Raw genomic sequence first — 24,049 nt, 5'->3', positions numbered from 1 at the left:
ATAAAAAAAAGAATGTTTCAAAAGGCAGTGAACTAGAAATAGCATGCTCTTTACATAATACTGAGATCAATAGTATTTAAAGTAGCTGGAAAGTATACTAACATGAGTAGTACTTTTACAATGGCTTGTTTGAAAATACCTGGAGGCTTTTACATATCCCAAAGGCATTTCTCATTTGCACAGTAAAGATAATTTTTTGTTTATATCTGAATATTAAAATGGGAATATAGTTACAGTTATCCAGCAAGAACTGCAAAGACTGCTGAAAAGTAAAATATCATCCGTGTATTACAGGAATCAACAGCACAGCCATAAAAAGGTACCAGCTACATTTTCACAATTTTAGGGCAGGCAAACTTCTATTTTGGGACCATGAAAGCACTTCAAAATAGCAGACAAATAATGGAAATCTACTATTAATTCCCCCTTATGTCCCCCAAATTATGCCTTTTACATTTTCCTGGTTTATTTGAAAAAAGACCATAGAATCATAGAATCATTTAGGTAGGAAAAGACCTTTAAGATCATCAAGTCCAACTGTAAACGTAACACTGCCAAGTTCACCACTAAATCATGTCCCTATGTGCCATGTCTACGTATCTCTTAAATGCTTTCAGGGATGGTCACTCAACCACCTCCCTGGGCAGCCTGTTCCAATGCTTGACCACCCTTTCAGTGAAGAAATTTTACCTAACATTCAATCTAAACCTCCCCTGGCACAACTAAAGGCTGTTTCCTCTGTCCCATCACCTGTTAACCGGTAGAACAGACCTACCCCCACCTGCTGCAACCTCCTTTCAGGTAGTTGTAGAGTGATAAGGTCCCCCTTGAGCTGCCTCCTCCCAAGGCTAAACAACTCCAGTTCCCTCATAGGACTTGTGCTCCAGACCCTTCCCCAGCTCTGTTGCCCTTCTCTGGCCACGCTGCAGCACCTCAGCGTCCCTCTTGCAGTGAGGGGCCCAAACCTGAACACAGCGTTCGAGGTGCGGCCTCACCAGTGCCCGGTACAGGGGGACCATCGCTGCCCTGGTCCTGCTGGCCACACTGTATCTGATACCAGCCAAGATGCCTTCTTGGTCACCTGGGCACACTGCCAGGTCTTTTTCCACCAGGCAGCTTTCCTGCTGCTCTGCCCCAGGCCTCTTGCATGGGTTGTTGTGACCCAAGGGCAGGACCCGGCACTGAGCCCTGTTGAACCTCACAGGAATGGCCTCGGCCCATCGGTCCAGCCTGCCCAGGTCCCTCTGCACAGCCTGCCTGCCCTAAGGACAGCAACGCTTCCCCCAGCCTGGTGTCACCTGCAAACTTACTGAGGGTGCACTCAGTCCCCTTGTCCAGATCGTCAATAAAGACATTAAACAGGACTGGCCCCAGGACTGAGCCCTGAGGAACACCACTTGTGACTGGTTGCCAGCTGGATGTAACTCTGTCTACTACCACTCTCTGGGCTCAGCCATCCACCCAGCTTTCAACCCAGCATAGAATACACCCATGCAAGCCGTGAGCAGTCAGTTTCTCCAGGAAAATGCTGTGGGAGACTGTGTCGCAGGCTTTACCAAGGTCCAGGTAGGCAACACCCACAGCCTTTCCCTCATCCACTAGGCGGGTCATCTTGTTGTGGAAAGAGATCAGGTTCGTCAGGCAAGACCTGCCTTTTATAAACACCTGCTGGCTGGGCCTGATACCCCCGTTGTCCTCCATGTGCCACATGACAGCACTCAGGATGACCTGCTCCATAACCTTCCCCTGCACTGAGGTCACACTGACAGCCCTATAGATTCCCAGATCCTCCTTCCTGCCCTTCTTGTAAATGGATGTCACACTGGCTGACCCTAGTCTTCTGGGACCTCCCTAGTTAGCCAGGACTGTTGATAAATGATGGACCTCTGCCATCTCCCTCACTAGCCCCCGGTGGATCCCACCTGGCATCATAGATTGTGCATGCCTAAGTGGAGCAGCAGGTCTCTAACCATTTCCTCCTGGACTCTGAGAGGACTGCATTCTGCTCCTCCTTATCCCTGTCTTCTGGCTCAGAGGGCTGAGTACCCAGAGGGAAGTTGGTCTTAGTATCACAGGCCAAGGCAAAAAAAGCATTAAGTACCTCAGCCTTTTCCTCGTCCTTCGTAGCACTGTTCAACCCCTGCATCCAACATACTTGTAAAAAAATTTTTTATTATCTTTTACAGCTGTGGCCAGCCTGAGTTCTAGCTGGGCTTTCAGATCTCTAATCTTTGCCTTGTATAACCTCACAACATCCTTATAGTCCTCCAGAGTTGCCTGCCCCTTCTTCCAAAGGAGTTAAGCTCTCCTTTTTTTCTCTGAGTTCCAGCCAAAGCTCGCTATTCAGTAAAGCCAGTCTTCCTCCCCACTAGCATCTTTTGGCACATGGGGACAGCTTGCTCCTGGCACCTTTTAAGCCTTCCTTCTTGAAGAATTTCCAGCCTTCCTGGACCCCTTGGCCCTTCAGAACTATCTGTCAAACAGGCTCTTAATCAGGCCAGAGTCTATTATAAGGAATTGTCTAATGCTACAAACTTAAATTAATGCTACAAATACAAACTACCTGACTAGTATGGCTAGTCCTGCCACTCAACTTCTCCTAACATCTATTTTCTTTGCAGTTCATCACACATCTGGGGTGTACAAGGTTGTAAGTGAACACTTTGTCTTTTCACACCTGCATCTTTTTATTCCCACCACCAATCTCCTGAAGAAAGTCTGGCTGTTGCTTTCATCAATATAAAGACTGAAATCCACTGGACAATATCGTTTGGTTCATTATATATGTGATCTAGACTACACAGGACTATGCTTTCTTAGATTCTGTCTGCTTCCATTAGGTAGCTGGCTTCTGATCTCAGGTAGTTTATAACAGAGACTTAGTGGGCACTGAAAGTTTCTCAGTTATGAAATATTTGATGGAAAGAACAAACTGAAAAATTGAGCTATGCAAACATTGGTAGTACCCATGTCACAAGCAGAAACAACAAAAGTATAAAATCCATTTCATTCTGTTTGAATCTTTCTCAGAATCTCCTGGTAAGCCAGGGCAAGATGGAAAACATTATCAACTTGGATACAGTTAGGTCAGTGTTGCTCCTAATATAGATGAGAAGGGAAAAATGTCTCTCAAGAAAACACAAGCTCTTTTATTATCAGATTCAATGTAAATTTTCAATTTCCAGCTCTTGTCTCATACAATTGTGTAAAATATAGAAAACCAGGCTGTAAGCAGCACAGACCCCCTGAGTGATATGCTTCAGAATAATTTTGCTTATAACTGTTGGAACTGAGGTAAACTGACAACGTATCAATATAAATAAAAGAAAAAAAAATACTGCTATAAGGTAGGGGCTAAGACAGAAACTTTTGAAAGGATGAGAAGTCCAGTCATGAAACAGAAGCTACTTAGGAAAAGACTACACAAAGTTATAGCTGGAAAAGTGAGGAAAGAATATATGGGGCTGTAATTTGGTTGTGCAGAAAATTCACAAGTAAAGTTGGGCTAGAATTTCTTTCCGAAGTAGCAATTAGACTCTTCTCAAGCAAAAGAGCTGAAGCTACATCAATTAAAGAGAAAAATGCACACTATTTCTTCATCTGTCAAATCAAAGCAACCCCAAAGTTCAAAGTTGTGACTAACAAAATTCCTATGTACTCAATGGGGTTTATCCAAACCTACTTCAGGATTCTCTGTGGTAGTAACACCTAAAATGATGATGTGGAAGAATTTCTTCTTTCTTAATTCCATAACTCTGAGAAGCATGGGAAAGGTATGATATAGACATACAGCCTTGAGTGCATGAAAGGTGGTATAAAGCATCAGTGTTCTTCTGAAAGAGGAGAGAACGGAATTAGACAAGCACCTTAATGGAAGTATGTTGTCACACTTTCACTTAAGAGTACCAATCACCAGCCTCTACACAAAGTGCAAAGCACATACACAGATCAGACCTTACATCTCAACAGAGATCTAACAGAGATCTCAACAGAGATCTAACATCTCTATGCTTCAATTTATCCTAATATCCTGATTATTTTATACGCAACATGAATAGAAATGCTAATAAGCCTGAACATCTCTGTTTCTACCTTATTAAGCTTAATGTGGAAGAGCTAAAATTTTCCATATCGCTCAACTATCTAGAAAACGTTGTTAAGACAAAAATTTTTTTTTTCAAAATACTCGTGCTTATATGCATGTAAATACATGTTTACATACATTAGATACTGTGTTTATATACTTCAAGCAGTTCTTGCATTTTTTTATGTTTGAAGAAGGAAGATCAACACTACCATCACTGTCCTCACGAAAATTTGACCAAATTTTATCACTAAACAAATCTGTAAGAATCTGTATTTCTACATAAATGAGGGACACTGTAAATATTTTTCACACATTTAAATGGCTTCCCAAATCAAAACATGCAAGCAGTGTGAAATTATTACACTGTCCTAACAGCTGAGCTGCTATTCTCTGCCCGTAAGTGTACCAGTACAAAGCCAGAAGTTTTTTGACACGATCGCAGGTGACCACATGTGAACTCTCAGGTAACAGCTGTCTCACAAGCTGCACGTGCTTATACCATCAATTTCTTCCTCTGGATATGAATGCTTTAGAATATTAGCTCTAGTTATATGATCACACCATTATTTTTGGACAAAACTTTCATTGGTTTATGTAATGCAGAAGATGAGACTGCACTATAATGAATGGACTTTCAGCTAAAGAACTTAATGTTGTATTTTCAGAAGTGGAAGAACATTTACTGATCAAGTCCAGAAGAGGAAGATGAAAGGCATGTTTTGTATGTTCACAAGAACAAAGCACCGAACAGGAACCCAAAGGAGGCAGGACCCCTCTTGGATCTATGACAAGCTTCCAAAGTAACACTGGCAAGTCATTTAAATAAGTTAAAATACTTTTTTAAAAAAAAAAAAAAAAAAGTCCTCCTTTCCATTTTAAAAGAGGGAACTCATAGCACCCTGAGAGACAGAACAGACAAATCTTTTGTCCGTAACAGAATCAAGTGTTTGAATTCTGATAGTCATATTATCAACTCAGTCACATTCGCCCTATCTTTGGCCTACAACAATTCTCAATTTGTAAACATTAGCGTTCTAAACCAATCACATACTGTGATGACTAACTAACATTTATAGCATTCAGATGATGGTATGTAAGTACCATAGGGAAATCACCATCACTAATATCCTCAGAGGAGTAATAATTAAAATGCATAGTCGTTTCTTTGTTACCACATCTTAGCCTTTCACTTCTTTAAGAATGTAGATAAACATGACTTAGGTATGTAACTGTTAGGCAACCACTTCTGACACCAGAAAATGTAATTTACCTCCTTTTGCTCCCTCCATAGAAAAACAGAATATGCAGTACATTTGTAATTTAAAAATTTAATTCAACTGCAGCACAGCAACCTTACTGAGAACAGACTTTGAAGTATACTTCAAGTTACACCAAAAAAGGAAACTTGCAACAAATACTAGGTACTCTTGACAAAATTTAACAACAGAACTTTGTAACACATTTTTAAAATCTTACACGGTTCTGTATTATATAGATAAATAATATGGTATCGGGGGGTGGGGGTGGTGGGGTGTGTGTTTAGTTTTAGAATCATGTTAAATCTTTAAACTCACCTTTCTACAACCAAACTGACAGCTTGAGTAAGATTTGGGCTTGACACTTGCAGATGTTTCCACAGAGACCACACAAATTCTTTATCAGCCTTAGGGGAAAAAAAAAAAAATAAAAAAAATTTAAGTGTATGCTATGCGTTTTATAGACTACAAAGTTATAGTGTGCATATTCAAAAGACAACTATGAAAAGCCCTCTATTCTACTCAGAATACTCCAGCTAGTCCCATGAATAAGAAAAACATGGCAAAGAGTTCTCCTGAATAAACAAAGTTTAACTATACAGATTTTGAAGGAAGAAAAAGACCTACAATCAAGAATAAAAGAGTACACAATGTGACATAAGGAAGCAGAAATGGACATTATTCAAACAAGGCTGCCTTTTGCTATAGCAATTACTGGTATTTCCAGTAGCAGGATACAATTTCTATTAATAGTCATTGAGCCTGGAATACATGCTTTAACATTAAGTTTTATCATGGGCAGCTCTTAGACTTTATTTCATAACAGAGAGTAAAACAGTCTTCTAACAGACACTCAGCTAACCTGCATTATATAAAAGCTGAAAAAGTTCTCAAATGAGAGCAAGAAAACTATATTCTTTAAAATTACACTTACTTTAATTCGTGAAAACTAGTTGTCAGCTAAAAGCTTTTCTGTATTTATATTTTCTAATACACATAAGTTGTTCATTTTTCACTGGTTTATTTCTACTCCAATACAGTGTTATTACTGGAAGCATCAATATTGATGTAGTTATATTACAAATGAAAACCATAATGTGTTAATTATATAAAAATGTTGGAAGGGTGGGGAGGGAATCAGCAAAACATGAAGACAAGGAGAACAATAAGAAAGCATACAGACATAAACCATGGACTGGACTAAGACCAAACATGCTATAAAATTAGGAATTAATAAGCCAAGTTCTGGAGAAGGAGGAAACAGGTACCATTAGTAAACCAGAACCTCACTAAAATCAGCTAAACAAACAACACAGTATCGCATCTCTGCACAAGTCCATATCAATCCTGACTATGAAATGAAACAGAAGACCTGAGTTCCTATCTTCACTTCCACTGTCTGGTTTCTTCATATGTTCCCCACTTAATTTCTACTTTTCCCGCTTTCTCATTTTTTATGAATAAGAACAGATCACAGCTTTGGTCACAGTGAACCCATGACTTGAAACAGCTAAAAGCAATGGTCATCTAAGACACAAAACAGCTCAACAGCACTACGAATCTGACAGGCCTCACAGAGTCAATAAAAAACACATACTGTGTGATTAGAGTAAATCACAGGAGCAGAAATTGCTTTTTCTATTTTTTGCTGTCTTGTCTTTTCATTTGCTCCCTATCAGTTTTGCTTTCTAGGAAGCAGACTTGAACTTTACAAGCAGTATCAATTCTAGTGCACGACAATCACTCCATCTTAACTTTCTTCAGATCAAGACAACTAACTTCAATATGAAATCAAAAGATCTATCTAAAGCTAGCACACTTTTATCAAGACCTATCAGTGTACAAAGTCTAAATTAAACAGCTGAATACATTGAATAACAAGTTTAAACTTTAACAATGATTATAAAAGAAACAGGAGAGATGGTTGTACCTATTTTCTCCATGATTTATGAGGAAAGTCTCAAGGATTTTTTTTGAAGTTCTGATGTGTCTTTCCTTCAAATTTAGAAATGCACATATTTCAAATATTAAAATTGCATAGAGAAGTGAGACAATGCTGAATTTATGAGAAAATGTAAGAAAAACCCCCACTGAGCAAGTGCCATGTGATGGGGGTTTATGACTGCTGGTTTAAAAAATATCTTCCTCTTTCAACTATCTTAATTTATAGTTTACATTTATTTAAACCTTTGAATGCCATGAACTTCTTCAACCAAGTAAGGAAGAAAACTTCATGAAGATTTGATGCCTTATCAAGGTATGGCTGCATATACAGAAAAATTCACCTCCCTACTGTAAGAACATACACCCTAACAAATCCAGCTAGTTTTCTGATTGTGTCAGAAAGCAAATAAAACAAAGACTCTTATAATTCAAGACTAGTATCAATTTATGCAAATTGGACTACAACAGAAAGAGTCTTTCATAAAACCAGAGACATTTCATTTAACTGCCTTTGTAGGATGTACACAACTTTTAAAGTGTTGACAGGGAGACTTCATTTCTGGTATTTCCAAACAAGATCAAACCATTAACAAAAGCTTCATGTAGAAAGAAAGAGGGCACAAACTGTTCTTCAAAAACCCCTGAAGGGAACGACTTTCTCTAACCAAATAGAGTTAGCAGTGTAAGGACTTTTTTTTCGAAACTGAAAGTGACGCTGCTGCATGCAAGCAGACAGTAACTAACTGGGTTGTGGTGCACTATGGTGTGTCACTGCACTCACTTTTTGAAAAAAGATAACACCAAAACTAAGCCGTGATATAAATAAGAACTCAAATGACTTCACATCAGTATTCAAGTCTTTATTCAGTAGAAGTGCTAAAAATTCTAAGCTAAGTTCACTTTCAGCTAGAATTTAAGTTAAAAGACAAACAGTAAGCATCATGTTAATTAGGTTACACAGTTCAGGACAAAAAGATGGCTATCCACCCTTTTTTTTTTTTTAAAAAAGTACCACCTCTCATTGTGTGGCACTATATCTTGAAAATACCTCACCATGCCACCTGAAAAATCACAATGTGTGTCTATTGTGAACCAGGCATGACCTACTGCTTCTTCTCAAGCAGAAAGAGAATTAAAAAGAAAAAAAAAATTCAGATTTGGAAAAGTCGTTGCAAGCTTCCAAAAAGCATTAGGATCTATAGAGTAAACACAGATTCTGAGTAACTTTAACATCTAAAAATGCATTGTATTTATGCTGGGAGCCCAGCAAAAAAAAATCACAAAGCCAAACAAAAACTCACTGAACAATAGTATTGGAAATGTAATTTTTTTTCAATTATTTAGAAGGACAGTAAGTCAGTAGTTCTTACACTCTAAGGAACGCCACTTTAAGTATAAGGAAATCTTTGAATCATAATGGAGAATAAACCCCTATATCTAATAAACTATGTCTCACCCCAATTTTAAAATAATTTTAATTCAAATCTCTCAGCTAATCAGCAGTATGGAGAGCAGAACTGAACTGATAAGAACATGCTGCAGCATGTCCACAGAAGGGCAATAAAACTGGTGCAGGGCAGGGTATGGAGCACAAATCTCCTAAGGAACAGCTGTGGGAACCGGGGTTGTTTAGTGTGGAGAAGAGACTCAAGGGGGGCCTTACTGCCCTCTGAACCCACCTAAAAGGATACTGTAGATAGGTGGGAGTTGGTATCTTCTCACAGATAACAACAGGACAAGAAAGCCCTCCAGTTTTGCCAGGGGAGGGTTAGATTGAATATTTGGAAAAATTTCTCCACTGAAAGGGTGGTCAAGCATTGGAACAAGCTGCGTGAGGAGGTGGTAGAATCACCATCCCTGGAGGTGTTCAAAAAACACATAGATGTGGTGCTTAGGGACACGGTTTAGTGGTGGACTTCCCAGTCACGGGTCAATGGTTGGACCGATGATCTTAAAGGTCTTTTACAACCTAAATGCTTCTGTGATAACAGTGCTTGATTATTTTTTATATATTTAATACACAATTCATGGTGTATTTTTACACTAAACTACTTAAAATCACTAACAATTTAGCATAAGGGCCATTAAGTCATTTTGACACAGAGAAATCAAAATATAACAAAATGCCAACAGCAAATGTTCAAAAATCTTCAATCAAACAATCAAAGTTTCTGATGCTGATTTATGAGCTCATAAGCTTTGTTCAGTTCAGTTTTGTTTGCCTTTTTAAAGACTGGATTTGCTTACCATCACACTTCCTTAGCTTTTTTCTTTACTGTCCTGTACACAAGACCACAGAAGTAGCTCTTGGGTCTTCTGCTTATTTATTTATTAAAAAAAGCTGAGACACTTGAGCTTCTGCATGATTCCAAGAAGCACTATGAAATACCATGAGACCCACTACAAGCAGCAGCAGCTGCACGTTGTCCTACCCTGCAGGTTCCTACACACTCCAAGTCCCAGCTAGGGGACAACACAAGGCATACAAGAAGACAGAGTAACACAATACTTCCAGACATACTTCTAGGCACAGCATTTATCTGTTACAAAAGATGAAAAGAAGGAAAAACTACAATAACATACACTGAACTGTTCCTAATGAACAAGTATATACAAAATACATGTATGTAAAATACAACAAAATGGAAATGTTCATGTCCCTCCCATGATTTTTGCTGAGTATCCAGCATGGACTGAGTCTCTGGCAATCTAGTTTCTACCTACACTTTGCGAAGTGCCAAGCCTCCCACAAATTGACCTTTTGATAATATATAAAATACGAAGTTTCAATGTAGACTGCCTTCCTAATGTGAACACACACACTAAATTCAATTAAAATATATCATTTGTATAAGCAGTTCAGACTAATCTCAAAGCACCTACAACTACTTCACAAACTACTTTCAAAGGTTGTCCAAAGAACAGAAAAATCAACTCCAAGTTGTACTCGTGTCAGTGAAATTGCCACTCCTTAAACTAAATTCTGCAACAATTCTATCTATGTTGAAAGAAGGAATGAAAAAGCCATCCTAACGAATGTGAGCAGCATGTACTAAATAAAACATCAAAGAAACAGCTAAACAGAACAGGCTAAATAGTGTCTATCTAAAAAAAAAAACAAACCAGCAAACCCAACACAGACAAAAAGGAGAAACCAAAGCACCAACAAACAAAAAACTTCCCATGTCATCTGGAAATAAGTAAAAAAATCACTGGAATTTCCAGAACACCAAAACACCACCATTTCAATAAATGCTGTTTATTTTTTATGATAGCAGGAACTGGTATTTGAAGTTATGTCTACAATCTATGAATAAGCACACACAGAGCTATAAAGCAATGCTGTAATAACATCAACAAATACTCTAATCTAAATCAACTAATGCTTCTCAGTACATTATCTGTATTTCTGTAAAAGCACACAAAATAAAGCAGCGTCCTGCCTAAGCGGACTTCTGCCAAAAGAGTAAGAACACAAATGCATCTTCAAATACGTTACCAGTTTAAAAAAAAAAAAAAAAAGAACCTGCAGTTAAAAAACTGTGCTTCTATTATATAAAAAAAGTTTACATGAAATGTACAAAATTTCTCATTCTGACAATAGAACATTTGTAAAACATTAGTCAATGAATGACAAGTTACCATAAAATGTGGCTTTCTTCCCCTTAACATGTCAAATATTTTAACAGCTGAAACCATTTAATTTAAATCTATAAGTAATTAAGTATTTTGTACAATAGAAAGAGTATTAGCTAGAAATTATTACAGCTTTAAGATGAAAAGTTTAAACAGCCTTTTGAAGCTCTTGGCACAATTAATGGACTTGGTAAGCCTGTTCCCTGAATGGTCATGGGAGCCAAACTGTTTCTTCTGAAAAAGGGCTGCTTACACTGCCTGAATTTGGCACAGAAAAGCACTGCAGCTGTCAAGGCCTGGGATGTATCAATCTTCAGCATACCCAAGGAACATTCAGCCTACTCAAGTGAACATTAACAGTTCAAGAGGTCAGCAAGAGTGTACCTTGAACCACTGAGAACTTATATGCACAAGGCAGAATACAGATGTCATTTGAAAGTTAGCAAAAATTACTCATTAAAACTAAGATTATCTACAACACATCTAATGTCAGATAAAGACACTCGCCCCACAACCAAGTTTGCCTGCCAGAACTAAAGAATTCTGGAAGAAAAAAACCCAGAGTGCACTGCATATCCCCTGAAAAGTGGGATTTTCCCTCCTCAGCCTACAGTGAAAGTAATTGTAGTTCATCGTCATGCTGGAAAGACACATAAATTAAGACTACCACAGGCCTTAAACATGTTCTTTGCAAAGTCAACTGCATTCTTCCTGATTTTTAGCAGCAGCAAGCTCAGAAGCAAGGACGAACCTAAGACGATCACTGACAGAGGTTATATGGCATGACTAGCTACAGCAGTAGTTGTTTGCAAGTCAAGTCATGGATTTATTAAACATTAGTGTAAGTCACAAAACAAAGAATCCTTCTGGCTTACAAGCAGGGAAAGACAAATACTCATATTTCAGTTAAAATTATTTGCTTTCTTTTTGGAAGAGAAATCCAAGCATAAATACAGCTCTGGACATTTGACTTTAAAAGTATGTAAAACTGTATCAATGTTGCATATAGTTACTTGTCTGATGTAAACACAGAAGTGACCTAAACATAGAAAGTTTGGAGTATTTGTACACCACTTTATCAAGGAGAATTAGCCAGCATTCTTTTAATGTAATGATACTGAGTTGCTACAGGAAAAATATCAAATTAGCAGAGAGAGGAATGCCAAGCACTATCTCTCTTTTTCCCTCACAGGAACCATACATTCATGACAGTTTGTGTATTAAGTTCACAGGTAGGTTTGATTTTTGTTTACATGTCTACCATGCACTGCACTGAGGACAAGGATAAACTAAAAAAATCTCCCTTAGTGTAAACTCATAAATCAAGCATCTTAGTTACCGACAGTTTGAAATCACCACTTTCTGATGTTCCACTGTATTAATTTCAAAGCATGTTAACTAGTGTCATTATCATACTTCAATTTTTTCTAGAATTACAAATTATTTACATATTAGGAAGTTACCACCCTTCTGAAATCTGGAGAGAACAGCCCCAGAACAGGAAAAAAAAAAAAAAAACAAAAAAAACCCAACAAACCACAAAAACCCAACCAACCTCTTTCCACCCCAATAACTGCTAGAAAAGCACAGGACACACACTCTCATTTTAGTTTTGTTTTTTTTTTTAATCAGTAGTACCCCTGAAACAGAAAATGAAACAGTTGAGGGGACAGAGGGAGCTACTGGTTTACTGTTCATTTTTATTAAGAACTCTGTAATAATCAGATACTGACAATTTTCTGTATTATGAAGTGAATATTTCAATACAAAGTGAAATACACATGACTGTCAGGCTGGAAGAATTCATATTGAAATGCAAGATAGTATACAGAATAGAGGGGGAAAAAGGCATGAAATAACATGGCTGGTAAAAGCATTGAAACATCTGCAAGAAAATTGGTAATATGGATTGGTCTATTGGTCTGGACTCACCTAACATCTAGTATACTTCTGACCAAAGAGTTGAAGCCTTTAATCAAGCTGACATATGCTTTACATGCGAGAGACTTCCCTCTTGATGTCTCTCAAGACTTTTAAACTTACATTGTTGTATGCTGCCAGTGCAGACTCTCTTGATCCTGCTATGCCAACTGTTTCTTTGTGATTTTCAGTCACATATTACAGTCCTAAGTAAGAGGTATTCTCTCTACAACCCACCTAGTTCTGCTCAGCTGTCACAGTACAGAATACTCCTATACTCTACAGGATGCATTTTTGAGACGCTAAGCTTTTCAACAACCTCAAAATTCACTAGAAGGCAGGACTCATCAGTACCTCACAAGAAAACGGTGCCTTATATACACTAGGCTCTAAAGATAACATCAGGTTATTTTCGACTTCTCTGAAGTCACTCACATATAAAATGCAGTTACAAACTTCCACCTGGCAATTAGATATAAGAAAGCTGTATGTAACCAGACCAGCCTGATAGCTTCAAAACAGATGCCATCAGCAAACAAGCATATAGTCCCCCCTTTCCTCCCCAATTCCTTAATATTGCAGTAAAAGGGGTATGCAAACACCAATTCTAATTATATTAGAAAAATAGTTGAACATATCTTCCAGCCATAATTTTCTATTTAAAGAATCCCCCGTTATCTTGTCTCTGTTGGTAATTCTGGCACTATACCTTTGAACCAAAAATGGAAAAAGACAGCATACTGTTTTACTTACACATATATGTAGAATACAAAAAAACCTGTGAAGATAAAGATACCCAAGAGATTGCATCCTTAATAGGAAATGTGTAAAAAGCAAACAGGCACCATAAAAATAAGGTAATATTATTGTGTTACAATGTTGATTCAGTAGTTGTGGTCTAAGCAAAAACACTACACAACTTATACTAGAAGATGCTGTCATTACACGTCATATCATAAGTGGACCTTCAGATTAGTCCATCAGTGTGACAATAAGACAGTGATGCAATTTACTGAATAATTTTATTACATGTTAGTAATTGACATAAATAACTGCCTCATTCAGGCAAGAACAAGAAATACAAGCTATTTTCTGGCCTGTCATGCCATAGTCAATGAATTAACATCACAGAAGTCAGATCAGTACCATCACTGGAGACCAGGACAGAAATACAAGTGTTGAATGGCAGAGGTAAGTTATCATATAGACATGAACCTATGACACAGAAAGCCACCCTCACTGAAAAGCAAAAAGTGGATTACTTCCTTTGCTCTTCTGAATGCTGTCAGGATGCTCTGCATGCCCTCATTCACTGGTACAGCTATTACACCGAAGATGGCTTTTTCCTGAGTACTCAACATTGAAAACCTAACACTTGGTTGATGTAAGACTTGTTTTCAAAGACAGGAGGATATAAAAAAGCAAATGGTTCAGTTCCAGAAGTAAAGGTTTGCTTAATCCCTTTATAGATCGAGGACAGGATAACTCATCTGTGAGCTTTCATTTCACGCTATAAATATCTAAACTATTTCAATTAAAACTAACCATAGTCATTGAAATAATTTGGAGGGCAGATGGACAAAATTGAACAGGACATGAATTTTTTAAGTCATGTAGCTGCCTTCTGGAAGTGCTACAATTCTGAGTTATTTTCAGACTTCAATCACTTATTTGAGGGTACAGGACAATCTAAAAGTTTCAGCATAGGCCTTGGAGTTAGTTTTTGATAAATATAATGCTCTGGATTAATATAATCATAACGCATTTGTGATCTTCAATGCATCTGAGAATACAGGAATGCACAAGTAGTTTTATTTTACAGACGATATCACCATATGCATATATTTGGGTATATTCACTCTGTGATCAAGCAGGATTTGGGTCTATCGCAGCAGCTCTGCCTGAAATGACTTTGTAATACTTTTCAAATCCTGTGAGACCATGGACAAATAGGAGAATATTTGCATATCTTCCAAGTCATGAGTTAAACAGTACCTGAAATAGATGAAACAGTACACACTTAGTAACAAAACAAAACAAAAAAAAAAAGTATCTGAAGTAATTCTCTAAGAACAGCACACCTCCTCCTGAACCAAAACATATTTTGATGGGAAACAAGACCTGCTACAGTCACTCTCCTCCAGGATGAATCCACAACTACAGGGTAAACACAGACATATCAGCGCATGCTATAGACATCCTCAGTGCAGCTGAAAAAATTACGAGCAAGAATCTACTCCTCTGCATGTAAAACACAACTTGCACTACTGAGAAGCAGTGTTTAGTTGATCCCATAGAAGGTACCTTTCACTCATGCTTATCTCATTGAAGTCAGATGAAGTCCCCAGTTACTGAAGGAAAGGGAACACTACACCCTTTTTTAAAAAGGAGGGCCCTGGGAACTACTGACCAGTCAGCATCACCATGGTGCCCAGTAAAATCATGGAACAGATCCTCCTGGAAGCTATGTCAAGGCATATGGATGACAAGGAGGTGATTAAAGACAGACAGCACTGTTTCACCAAGGGAAAATTGTGCCTAACTGATCTAATGGCCTTATACAAGGGAGTGACTACATCAGTGGACAAGTGAAGAGCTAGGAATATCATCTGCCTATGTAAATCCCCACAACATTCTTGCCAGGTCAGTGGAATGATAGGAGCTTGATGGATGGACTGTTAGATGGGTAAGGATTGGCTGGATGGCCCCATCCAGAGTTACAGTTAACGGCTCAACAAAATGGAAACCAGTAATGACTGGTGTCCCTCCAGGGTCCATACAGGGACCAGGACTGTTCACAAATCTTCATAAATGACTGATAATGGCATTGAGGGAATGCACCCTCAGCAAGTCGCTGGTAACACCAAGCTGGGGGGTGCAGTTTCTACACCAGTGGGAAGGGATACCATTCAGAGGGACCTTGACAGGCTTGAGGAGTGGGCCCACGCAAACCTCATGAAGTTCAAGAAGTCCTGCACCAAGGTCAGGGCAAACCCCAATATCAACACAGACTGGGGGATGAACTGATTTGAGAGGAGCTCTGCAGAGGACTTCAGTATATCGGTGGATGAAAAACTGGGTATGAGCCAGCAACATGTGCTTGCAGCCCAGAAAACCATCCGAATCCTCAGCTGCATCAATAAACACATGGCCAGCAGGTCAAGGGAGATGATTCACCTGCTCTAGTCTGTTCTTGTGAGACCCTGCCTGGAGTGCTCCATCCAGCCCTAGGGACCCCAGCACCAGCAAAACATGGCCCTGCCAGCGCAGGTCCACAGTAGGGCCATGAGAATAACCAGAGGCCTGAAACACCTCTCCTACGAAGAAAAGCTGAGACCGTTGGTTTTTTTGAGCCTGGAGAAGGCTCCCAAAGGGGCCTGCATCCTTTCAATACCTAAAGGGTGCTTTAAGACAGACAAAAGACTTTTTACTGAAGTCTGTAGTGACAGGTGAAGGGGCAACAGTTTTATATTGAAAAAGGTAGATATAAGTTGGACATAAGGAAGACGTTTTTTACAATGTGCATGGTGGGGCACTGGAAGAGACCTGTGAATGCCCCATCATTGGAAGTGTTCAAAGTCAGCATGGACAGGGCTTTGAGCAACCCGATCTACTGAAAGGCATCCCTACACATGGCCAGGTTGGACTAGATGATCTTTAAAGGACCCTTTCAACTCAAACTGTGATGTGACTCTGTGACCTCTATACCAAATTTTGGATTCCCACTCACATGCTGGGGGTACTTTGAAATATTTGCACACAGACATAATATGAATAGGTAACTACTTTATTAAGTGCAAAAATACTCCTTGGTTTTTTCTCTCACTCTCAGTTCATCTTCAATTTTACTCAGATAATCCAAACAAGTATTTCTCAGAAAAAAGATGAGGTATTCAAAAGTGTATTCTAGTTAGCTAAAAACCATCAAAACTAAAAAACAGCAGAAGAAAATACTTAGTTATTCAACAATACTATTCTGCCTAGAATAGATAAAAAATAAGGCCTTTATTAACAACACCTGTACTAATCAGACTCATGTGATTTAGACTCCTTATGGCAAAATATAAGAGTATAAAATAGCAAAAAAAACCCACCCAAAGCACTAGACAGCTGGCATCCCTTGGTACCAATAAATATGTGGTCTTGGCTTAATCACTAATAAAATAGATTAGTATTTAATGAATGAGAGCATTAAACACTTTGCCCCATTTTGAAAGAACAGTATGTGTATCAACAACTCATCCAGAAGAAATACTAATACACTCAAATTCTCATACGGGAAGTTCACAAGCATTTAATTTTTGGTCACGAAGTCAGAAGTATAAGAACCAAGTCAACATAAAAACACATTGCTAAGGAAGAGCTATGGCTTTTTTAATTTAGTTTCAATTCTCAGCTGTTTGTTTAAACAAACCTTTTTATTACGTATAGTCAACATGCACCTCAAATAGCTATTCATGTATCATGAAGCAATGCAGTGTTTTGTTATTTATTACATTTTTCACATTTACTTGTAAATAAAGGGGAGGTGTTTAAAACTACTTATAAATTAGTATTATCATGGCTACATTATTTTCAGTGGCTGTCCTGGAAATTAAATTGGTCCAGAATGAAAGCAAGCATCTGGTTTTCCAGCTAATTAAATACTCCTCACAAGAAGGGTTTGTTACAGAAATCCTATCTGTTCTCAATGCTAGTGATACCAAATGAGAGTACTTACATCCCTCCCTGACCCACAAAAGGATCAAAACAAGACAGTCCAGCTGTCCACAAGGTACAGTTCTTTTCCTGCAAACACAATATGAAATGAGACTTGAAGTCTAGAACAGGTCTATGCACAGCTTTTGACATTAAGCAGGGAACACAGAAGATGACACAATGGCAGCAGCAACTGAAGCCTGTCACTTCACTTTCCACAAAATAACAGCCCACCTTTCTCGCTCCTCTTCTACCAGAAAAAATGGATACACATATTCTGTTCTTGCAGACTGCTCTCCAATCCCTGACAATAAAGAGAAGCAGCAGTAACAGGAACTACATCATTTCTTTTTCCCTCATTTCTCTTTACCACTTTTTGACAGCAACTGTGGAAATTCTACTGGTGAATCTGCTGCAGCAGAACACTTAAGAGACAGATTACTAATCAGTTCCTAACTTTTTGACTAAAGGAGAATTTTCTATTTTTTCATCTATAAACTGCACATGTAAATTGAAAACTATAAGCAGCACCATGGTTTCTTTGACTAAATGTTACAGTCTGCTGATCACTGGTGGCTGACAGACTTCACCTTCTAAGTCAGGGGTATAAACTGTGCAGAGTACCATGCAATGGTGTACTCCTGAGAGACCTGTTACTTAGACACAGCTACACGTACCTATAAATTCCTAACATAGAAAAGGAGTAGGCACTATAACCATCATTGACGGGAAAAGTACATGAGCTGGAGAAGATAACAAGAGCTCCCTAAAACCAGTATATATAGCTGCAGGAAAAAAGACAAGGTACTCTTGATTTTTGCAAAACCACAAAATTAGAAAGCAAGTCCTCAATTTGGAAAATACCACCTTATTTTAGCAGCAAGAAACGCCATGTTACTTTTGACATCAAAGCTACAATAAATAAAATAAAAATGTTGGGTTTTTTTTAAAACTAATAATGGGTGAATTGTTAAGACACTTGTTTGAACGCAAAACAGCACTTTCAGCAAATGAATACAGAGATCCTAGGCTGGAAAATACAAAATTAAGCTCATCAAATCAAAGTTATTTTGTGAGTATCACCAATGACGTAAATAAAAACGGAGGACATGTGCTTGCTTCTTCCAACTCTCCATACTTCCAGCAACATGAGACACTCAACTGGATGTGGAAAACCAAGTCTCAAATCACACTGTCTTGTTCAAAGCAAGGATTTCATAAAGATTCCCACCACAGGATACTTTAAAGAAGCTTTCCTATATTTTTAATTACTGAATATGGAGCATGAAGGTGCTGTAGTTCAGCAGTTAAGAGGCTGCTTTAGGAATGCATGATATTTTGCACCAAATGAAATAAATCTTAATATTAAAAAAAAGGGCTGCAAGAAACCAACTGCAGAACAGAATATGCTATAAATCAATTCTTAACATACTGAGTCACAAGGCAGTTTTAAGAAATACACAGTATTACAGAGAAAGCACATGAAAGCTAAAGAAAAATACCCTTGGCCCAGAAACTCTACTCACAGAATGAGCTTCTGGAGATACAGCAAAATCATTCTCCTTATTAAAAAAAACCAGAAACAAACCATCCTGATTTCCTTTACTGGGGCAACTATGTTTCCGCAAACAGCTCCTCCACTTACCACCTTCAAAATACAGAATCACAGGGGAAAATGAGACAGAGGTAAAACACACATCACATCTTTTAAAAACCAAGCACAGCCAAAAACTCCTGGGACTAGTAAGAACATAGGTGTTGGAAGATTTTCCACGGAAGGCTCTTGAGATATTAAGGTAGTAGGCAGCTGCACAAAACCCTAAAAGAGAATGCAGCAGTTAAAGCAAGTAACAGAGACCAGATGTGTCATAGCTCTTTTGCCTTTTCCTTTCCACCACCCCCCAAAAACATTGAGTCAGTCACAGAAATGAAACAAGGTTCCAAAGGAAACAAACAAAAAAATTTTTCTGTGTTTCCTTTGCAGTTGTTTTCAAGAAAATTACTGAAGGAATTCTCAAGTAAAATTAGGAGAAGGGCACTGAAATTAAGTTATGAAGAGATTGTCAAAATAATTATATAATATTCTACTGCAGATACAGCAATAATTTTCCCAAATCAGCATAACACAAGAGGCAAACATGCTTTACTTCCACAGCCTTACACAAGTCTCCTCAGCAGGGAGGGCTACTTGGGAGCTTTGGACTCTTTTTTTTTAATTTGGCTTTCTCATTTTTTGCAAGTTCCATCACAGAACTACAAGACAACATCAGTTTTCACATAATGACTGCAAAAAAATTGTTACACTTTTATCAGACCTTCCTCCAGGATCTCACTATGATTCAAGCTCCCACAATGTTTTTAATTGTTAAAGAAAACACCAAACACTGCAAACCTAAGCTGCTGAAGTCAAGATTTACCAGCAGAATTTTAGCTTTGGAAAAGAATGGAGGAAAGAAAAAGGAAATCTTCAAAATATCACATTTGGCTCTGTAGGCACCTTGGTGGAAGTATAACCTTGAAAGACAAAATAAACTTGAAAAAGGAAAAGAACCTCGGTTTGAAGATAAAGGCCACCATTCCAGATGAGAAAAAGGGTCAGCCACTCCAGTATCCTGCTGCAGAAAAGACAACAGCCAAAAACAGACACCTGGAATACCTGTGGTTGGAGCAAAACTAGCATGCACAGTACTTGCACTAAGACTAAGGAGTTTAATTAGCCAGAGAAGGTTTCCATGTATTTAGCCAATGGACTCCAGTTCCCAGTGTAGAGACTTCATTTTGGACGTGCCGTTCTTATGACGGTGAATATAACAAATTGAGGAGGTGTGGAAAAGCAGAAAAGAAACTTGGCCTATTTTATTCAGGTGCTCAATAACATCTCTATTTGTGTAACTCTCTTTAGTGTTCCCTAGAACAAACTAAAACTTTCAGCCTCAGTTATTTGATAAATGGGGTATTTTTCTTTGGGAAAAAAAATATCCAAAAGGTGAATACCTAAACAGCTACTTAAAGTGAATCCTTTAGTTCTGGTACATTGCTAAACTATTGAACTAGCTTTCAGTTTGGAAGTCTGTTTTGGAAGTGCGGTTTATGTGTCTGTGCATGTAACGGTCCAGCGGAAAAAACACACACACCAACTTAGGTCGTTTTATCCGGTTGCTGCATTAAAAGCTAACACCTTCTGCCTAATGTCTTTTTTTAAGACATTTACATAATGTTTCTATCCAAAATGCCTGCTGAGGTAGTCTCCACAAGAGGTAATCCCACCCAACAGGACAGAACATAAGACAAGGAAAATCCTTAACGGAAGCTGAAACACTTTTGCAGAGGGTCTTCACACACTGGCATAGGTTGTGCTGATGGGTTGCAGTCTCCAGCCACAGAAATATTCAAAACCTGACTGGACACCATCCTGGGCAACCTACTCTAGGGTGGGGTGGAACAGACACTCTCAAGAGGCACCTTCCAACTTAAAACAGTTTCACAGTTCTGGTTAACAAGACCTACAAATGTTTGGTGGTGACTAAAGACAAGAAACAAGTAAGACCTTACATCCAAAGGAAACTAAGGAAATCACAGCAGATGAAATATAATTCCACTAAAGGAATCAGCTGGTCAGTAAAAACTTGATATTTCAACGGTGAAGAAATTAGAAAGCAACATTAACAGTGTCCATAAATATTTGTTTTCAAATGGCTTGTGTTTGCACAGTTTTCATATGAAATATGGACTTAAAGCAAATTAACAATCCCTGAATAATTTTATCAGTTTACTTTTAAAGCAGCTGAAGTATCTTAGTGAAGTCCATTTTAGTTCCTATCTAAATTCAGATTAATTTCACAAAACTTGAAAGAAGTTTAATTATTTTAAGCAAATCCTACTTTGGAAAAGCTGCATAATTGGCTAACATCACCTCTTTTACTTCATAAAATCTGTTTCCCCCCCACCTTACCTAACATGCACATGCTTACACACGTCTCTACATTTATTCAAGTATTAGTAGAATGGTAAAGTGTGTATGTCTATACTACAGTGCTCTCAGAGAAGACTCTTATAGATTACTGCTTCACTGTCCTTTCTATTTTATTAATAACATGAAATAATCCTGAAGACAGGCATCCCCTGTTGTTAGAAGGGCAACATGTATTGGATTCTACCTAGAGACAGAAATATTACTGTAGAACACTGACTGGGTTCTGTTTTCAAACACAGAAACTATTTTCATGTTCTTTTTCACTTGCTTCCCTCCTGGAAAACTATCTGATCTGACACAAGACAAAGATACAAGGAAAGCAAGATAATATGCACGAGATTTAAAAGAAATACATTTTAAAGTATTTTCTGGTTGCTGACTACAAAATGATTGGAATGGGTTTATCACAGAAACCATTCAAGTAGAAGTGCACATGTAATTGAATGAATCTATAGGGGAAATCAGATACTTAACTACAATTTGTGTACAAATCAAGTTACAGTATCACAGCGATTAGAAATTCAGATTTGTACAGTTTACTTCAAAGTTTCTATTATTTGTAATGGTCTTCAAAAATATTTTATGCTACTAGGTTTTAGTAATATATAATTTATGTTCAACTAGCAAATGAGCAGAGCACGGGGCCTTCCTTCTGCCTCCACCAAATTTTATCTGATACTGCACATCTGCATACCAAGAGGAAACTAAATTGTCTTTAGGAAGCATTTTCTAAACTTCTCTCAAAAAACATTTAACATATCCCCAAACCATTCATTGTTCAGTATTTCTAAAAAGGATTTTTATTGACAGCTCCCTCTCCCTGTAGTTCTCCTATGCAACAAGTTTTTGGAAGAAGCCTGGAAAATCCAACACCACTTGCCAGGTGTACCAATGCTGCCTCAAGTAACAAGCCACTGCTAACTCTAAAGCAAATGTTATTTTGCATTCACAGATATGACCATGTCAGCCCGGGCCCCTGTGGATTTAACCAGATACTGTCCCTCAAGAAAACAGCTTTGGCTACCAGGAAGCAAGTGAGAAAGCAACCTCAGAATTAGATGGCACCTTCCTCTCTGCCTCGTCCTTCAGGTGTAGTCCACCTGTCTGGTAGAGAATTAGCAGAGATTTCTATGACAAGACCTCACATTAGCAATGTTTTGTTATTTTCATGAAATGGACCTAAACATAAGCAATGAATGACCAGTTGGAAAAATGAGGGCAGCACACCTGTGAAGGGATGCCACAGGGAGACAGGCTGCAAGCACCTTTCAAAGTACAGCCACAATTAATCACCAAGCCCTCCCTGGCAGGAACGGTTTGGGTATACTTCATCCTGCTGCAAGGCAGCGGGAGAGATTAAATGACTTAAGGTTCAAGATCTAAATTTCCATAAAACCCCTCTGCTTGTTTGTTTTTTCCAGGAGTCATACGAGGCAGCACCTCAGTGCTCCCGCACACACCAAGCAAACAAGCGGCGGCGGGGGGGAGGGTCCAGGCCAGGTGCCTGCGTTTCACCCGCCGCAGAGCCGGCGCCGGCGGGGTCCCCCCGCGGAGCTGCGCGCCGGCGCGCCCGGGAATCCCGCTCCCACCGGGGCGGCGGGGCCGCCGGGACAGGGGGGCGCCGCGGGGCGCCCGCCAAAGGCGTGCTGGGTACGAGGGGAATCCCCCGGCCTGGGGACCCGCCGCGGCGTCCACCGGCCCTCCTGCCCCCCCGCGGGCCGGGGGCCCGGGGCCCTGCTCCCCCATCTCGCTCTCCGGATCCGCCGGAACCGGGGCGCGGATCGGTGGTTCCGCGGGACGCGGCGCTTCCGAGCTGCGGGCAGGCGAGGCCCCCCTGAGGGCGGCCCGTACCCGCACGGCTCCAGCCGCGCTGCCGCGGGCTGCCCCTCACCGCCGCGCCCGGAGGGGACGGCCCCGCACTCAGGTACCTGGCAGCGGCTCAGCTCCTCCGCCAGACGCCGCAGCTCTTGCTCCAGCTCTGCCACCCGCGGTGCCGCCGCCTCTGCGCGCCCCGAAGCCATCGCCGGCGTCGTGGCCACAGCCTCTCGCCCGCTCCGCGGGGGCGGCGAGGCGAGAAGAGGGTCCGCGCCTGGCCGACGGGGTTCGGAAAGCGCCTGCCCGCCCGCTCCTGAGGGAAAGGGAAAGAAACGGTGCTGTGAACCACACAAATGAAAACTTTCCCCCTCTCAGCTACACTTACTGCGCGGGCGAGCGCCGGAAACCGCAGAGAAGAAGGACGCCGTGCAATGACGTCAGCGCAACTGCTACCCCGACAAAGAGAAGGGGCGAGAGGCAGGTTTGAATTTGCCCGCCCGAGCGGCAGGGCCGCGCATGCGCGCTGCCGAGACCCGGCCGGGGCGGGGGCCGCTGGCGGCGGCGGTCGTTGGCGCCGTACCCGTGTGCCGCGGCGCCGCGCCCCGGGGCCCGGCGGTGCTCGGTCTGGGCGCAGCGGGTGTGCGGGCAGTGTACTCTTCGCTGGCCGGGGCCGGCACCTCGGAAGGGCCTGCCGAGGGTGGGCTCTGAGCCTTGTTGGTA

The 24,049-nt window shown here is 40.0% G+C and overlaps 1 protein-coding gene across 3 annotated transcripts in view; it reads right to left on the bottom strand.

The window, feature by feature from the left end:
* CNTLN (centlein) overlaps positions 1-23,821 on the bottom strand; it is a 198,014-nt gene extending 174,193 nt beyond the window's left edge. For 2 of the 3 annotated variants that reach the window (XM_055699168.1, XM_055699170.1), the window contains exons 1-2: positions 23,443-23,776; positions 5,662-5,750 (exon numbers count right to left, since the gene is read on the bottom strand). In XM_055699168.1, the coding sequence (XP_055555143.1) occupies positions 5,662-5,750; positions 23,443-23,535 (182 nt within the window). In that variant the 5' untranslated portion in view covers positions 23,536-23,776. Of the gene's footprint in view, positions 1-5,661; positions 5,751-23,442 lie in introns of all 3 variants that reach the window. The other variant, XM_055699169.1, reaches the window with a different exon arrangement.
* Between the last annotated feature and the right edge of the window lie 228 nt (positions 23,822-24,049).

Source organism: Falco cherrug, chromosome Z (assembly GCF_023634085.1).
Source record: "Falco cherrug isolate bFalChe1 chromosome Z, bFalChe1.pri, whole genome shotgun sequence".
NCBI lineage: Eukaryota > Metazoa > Chordata > Aves > Falconiformes > Falconidae > Falco > Falco cherrug.
The sequence above is the reverse complement of the archived record's forward strand: the minus strand, read 5'-3'. Positions and strand labels throughout refer to the sequence as shown.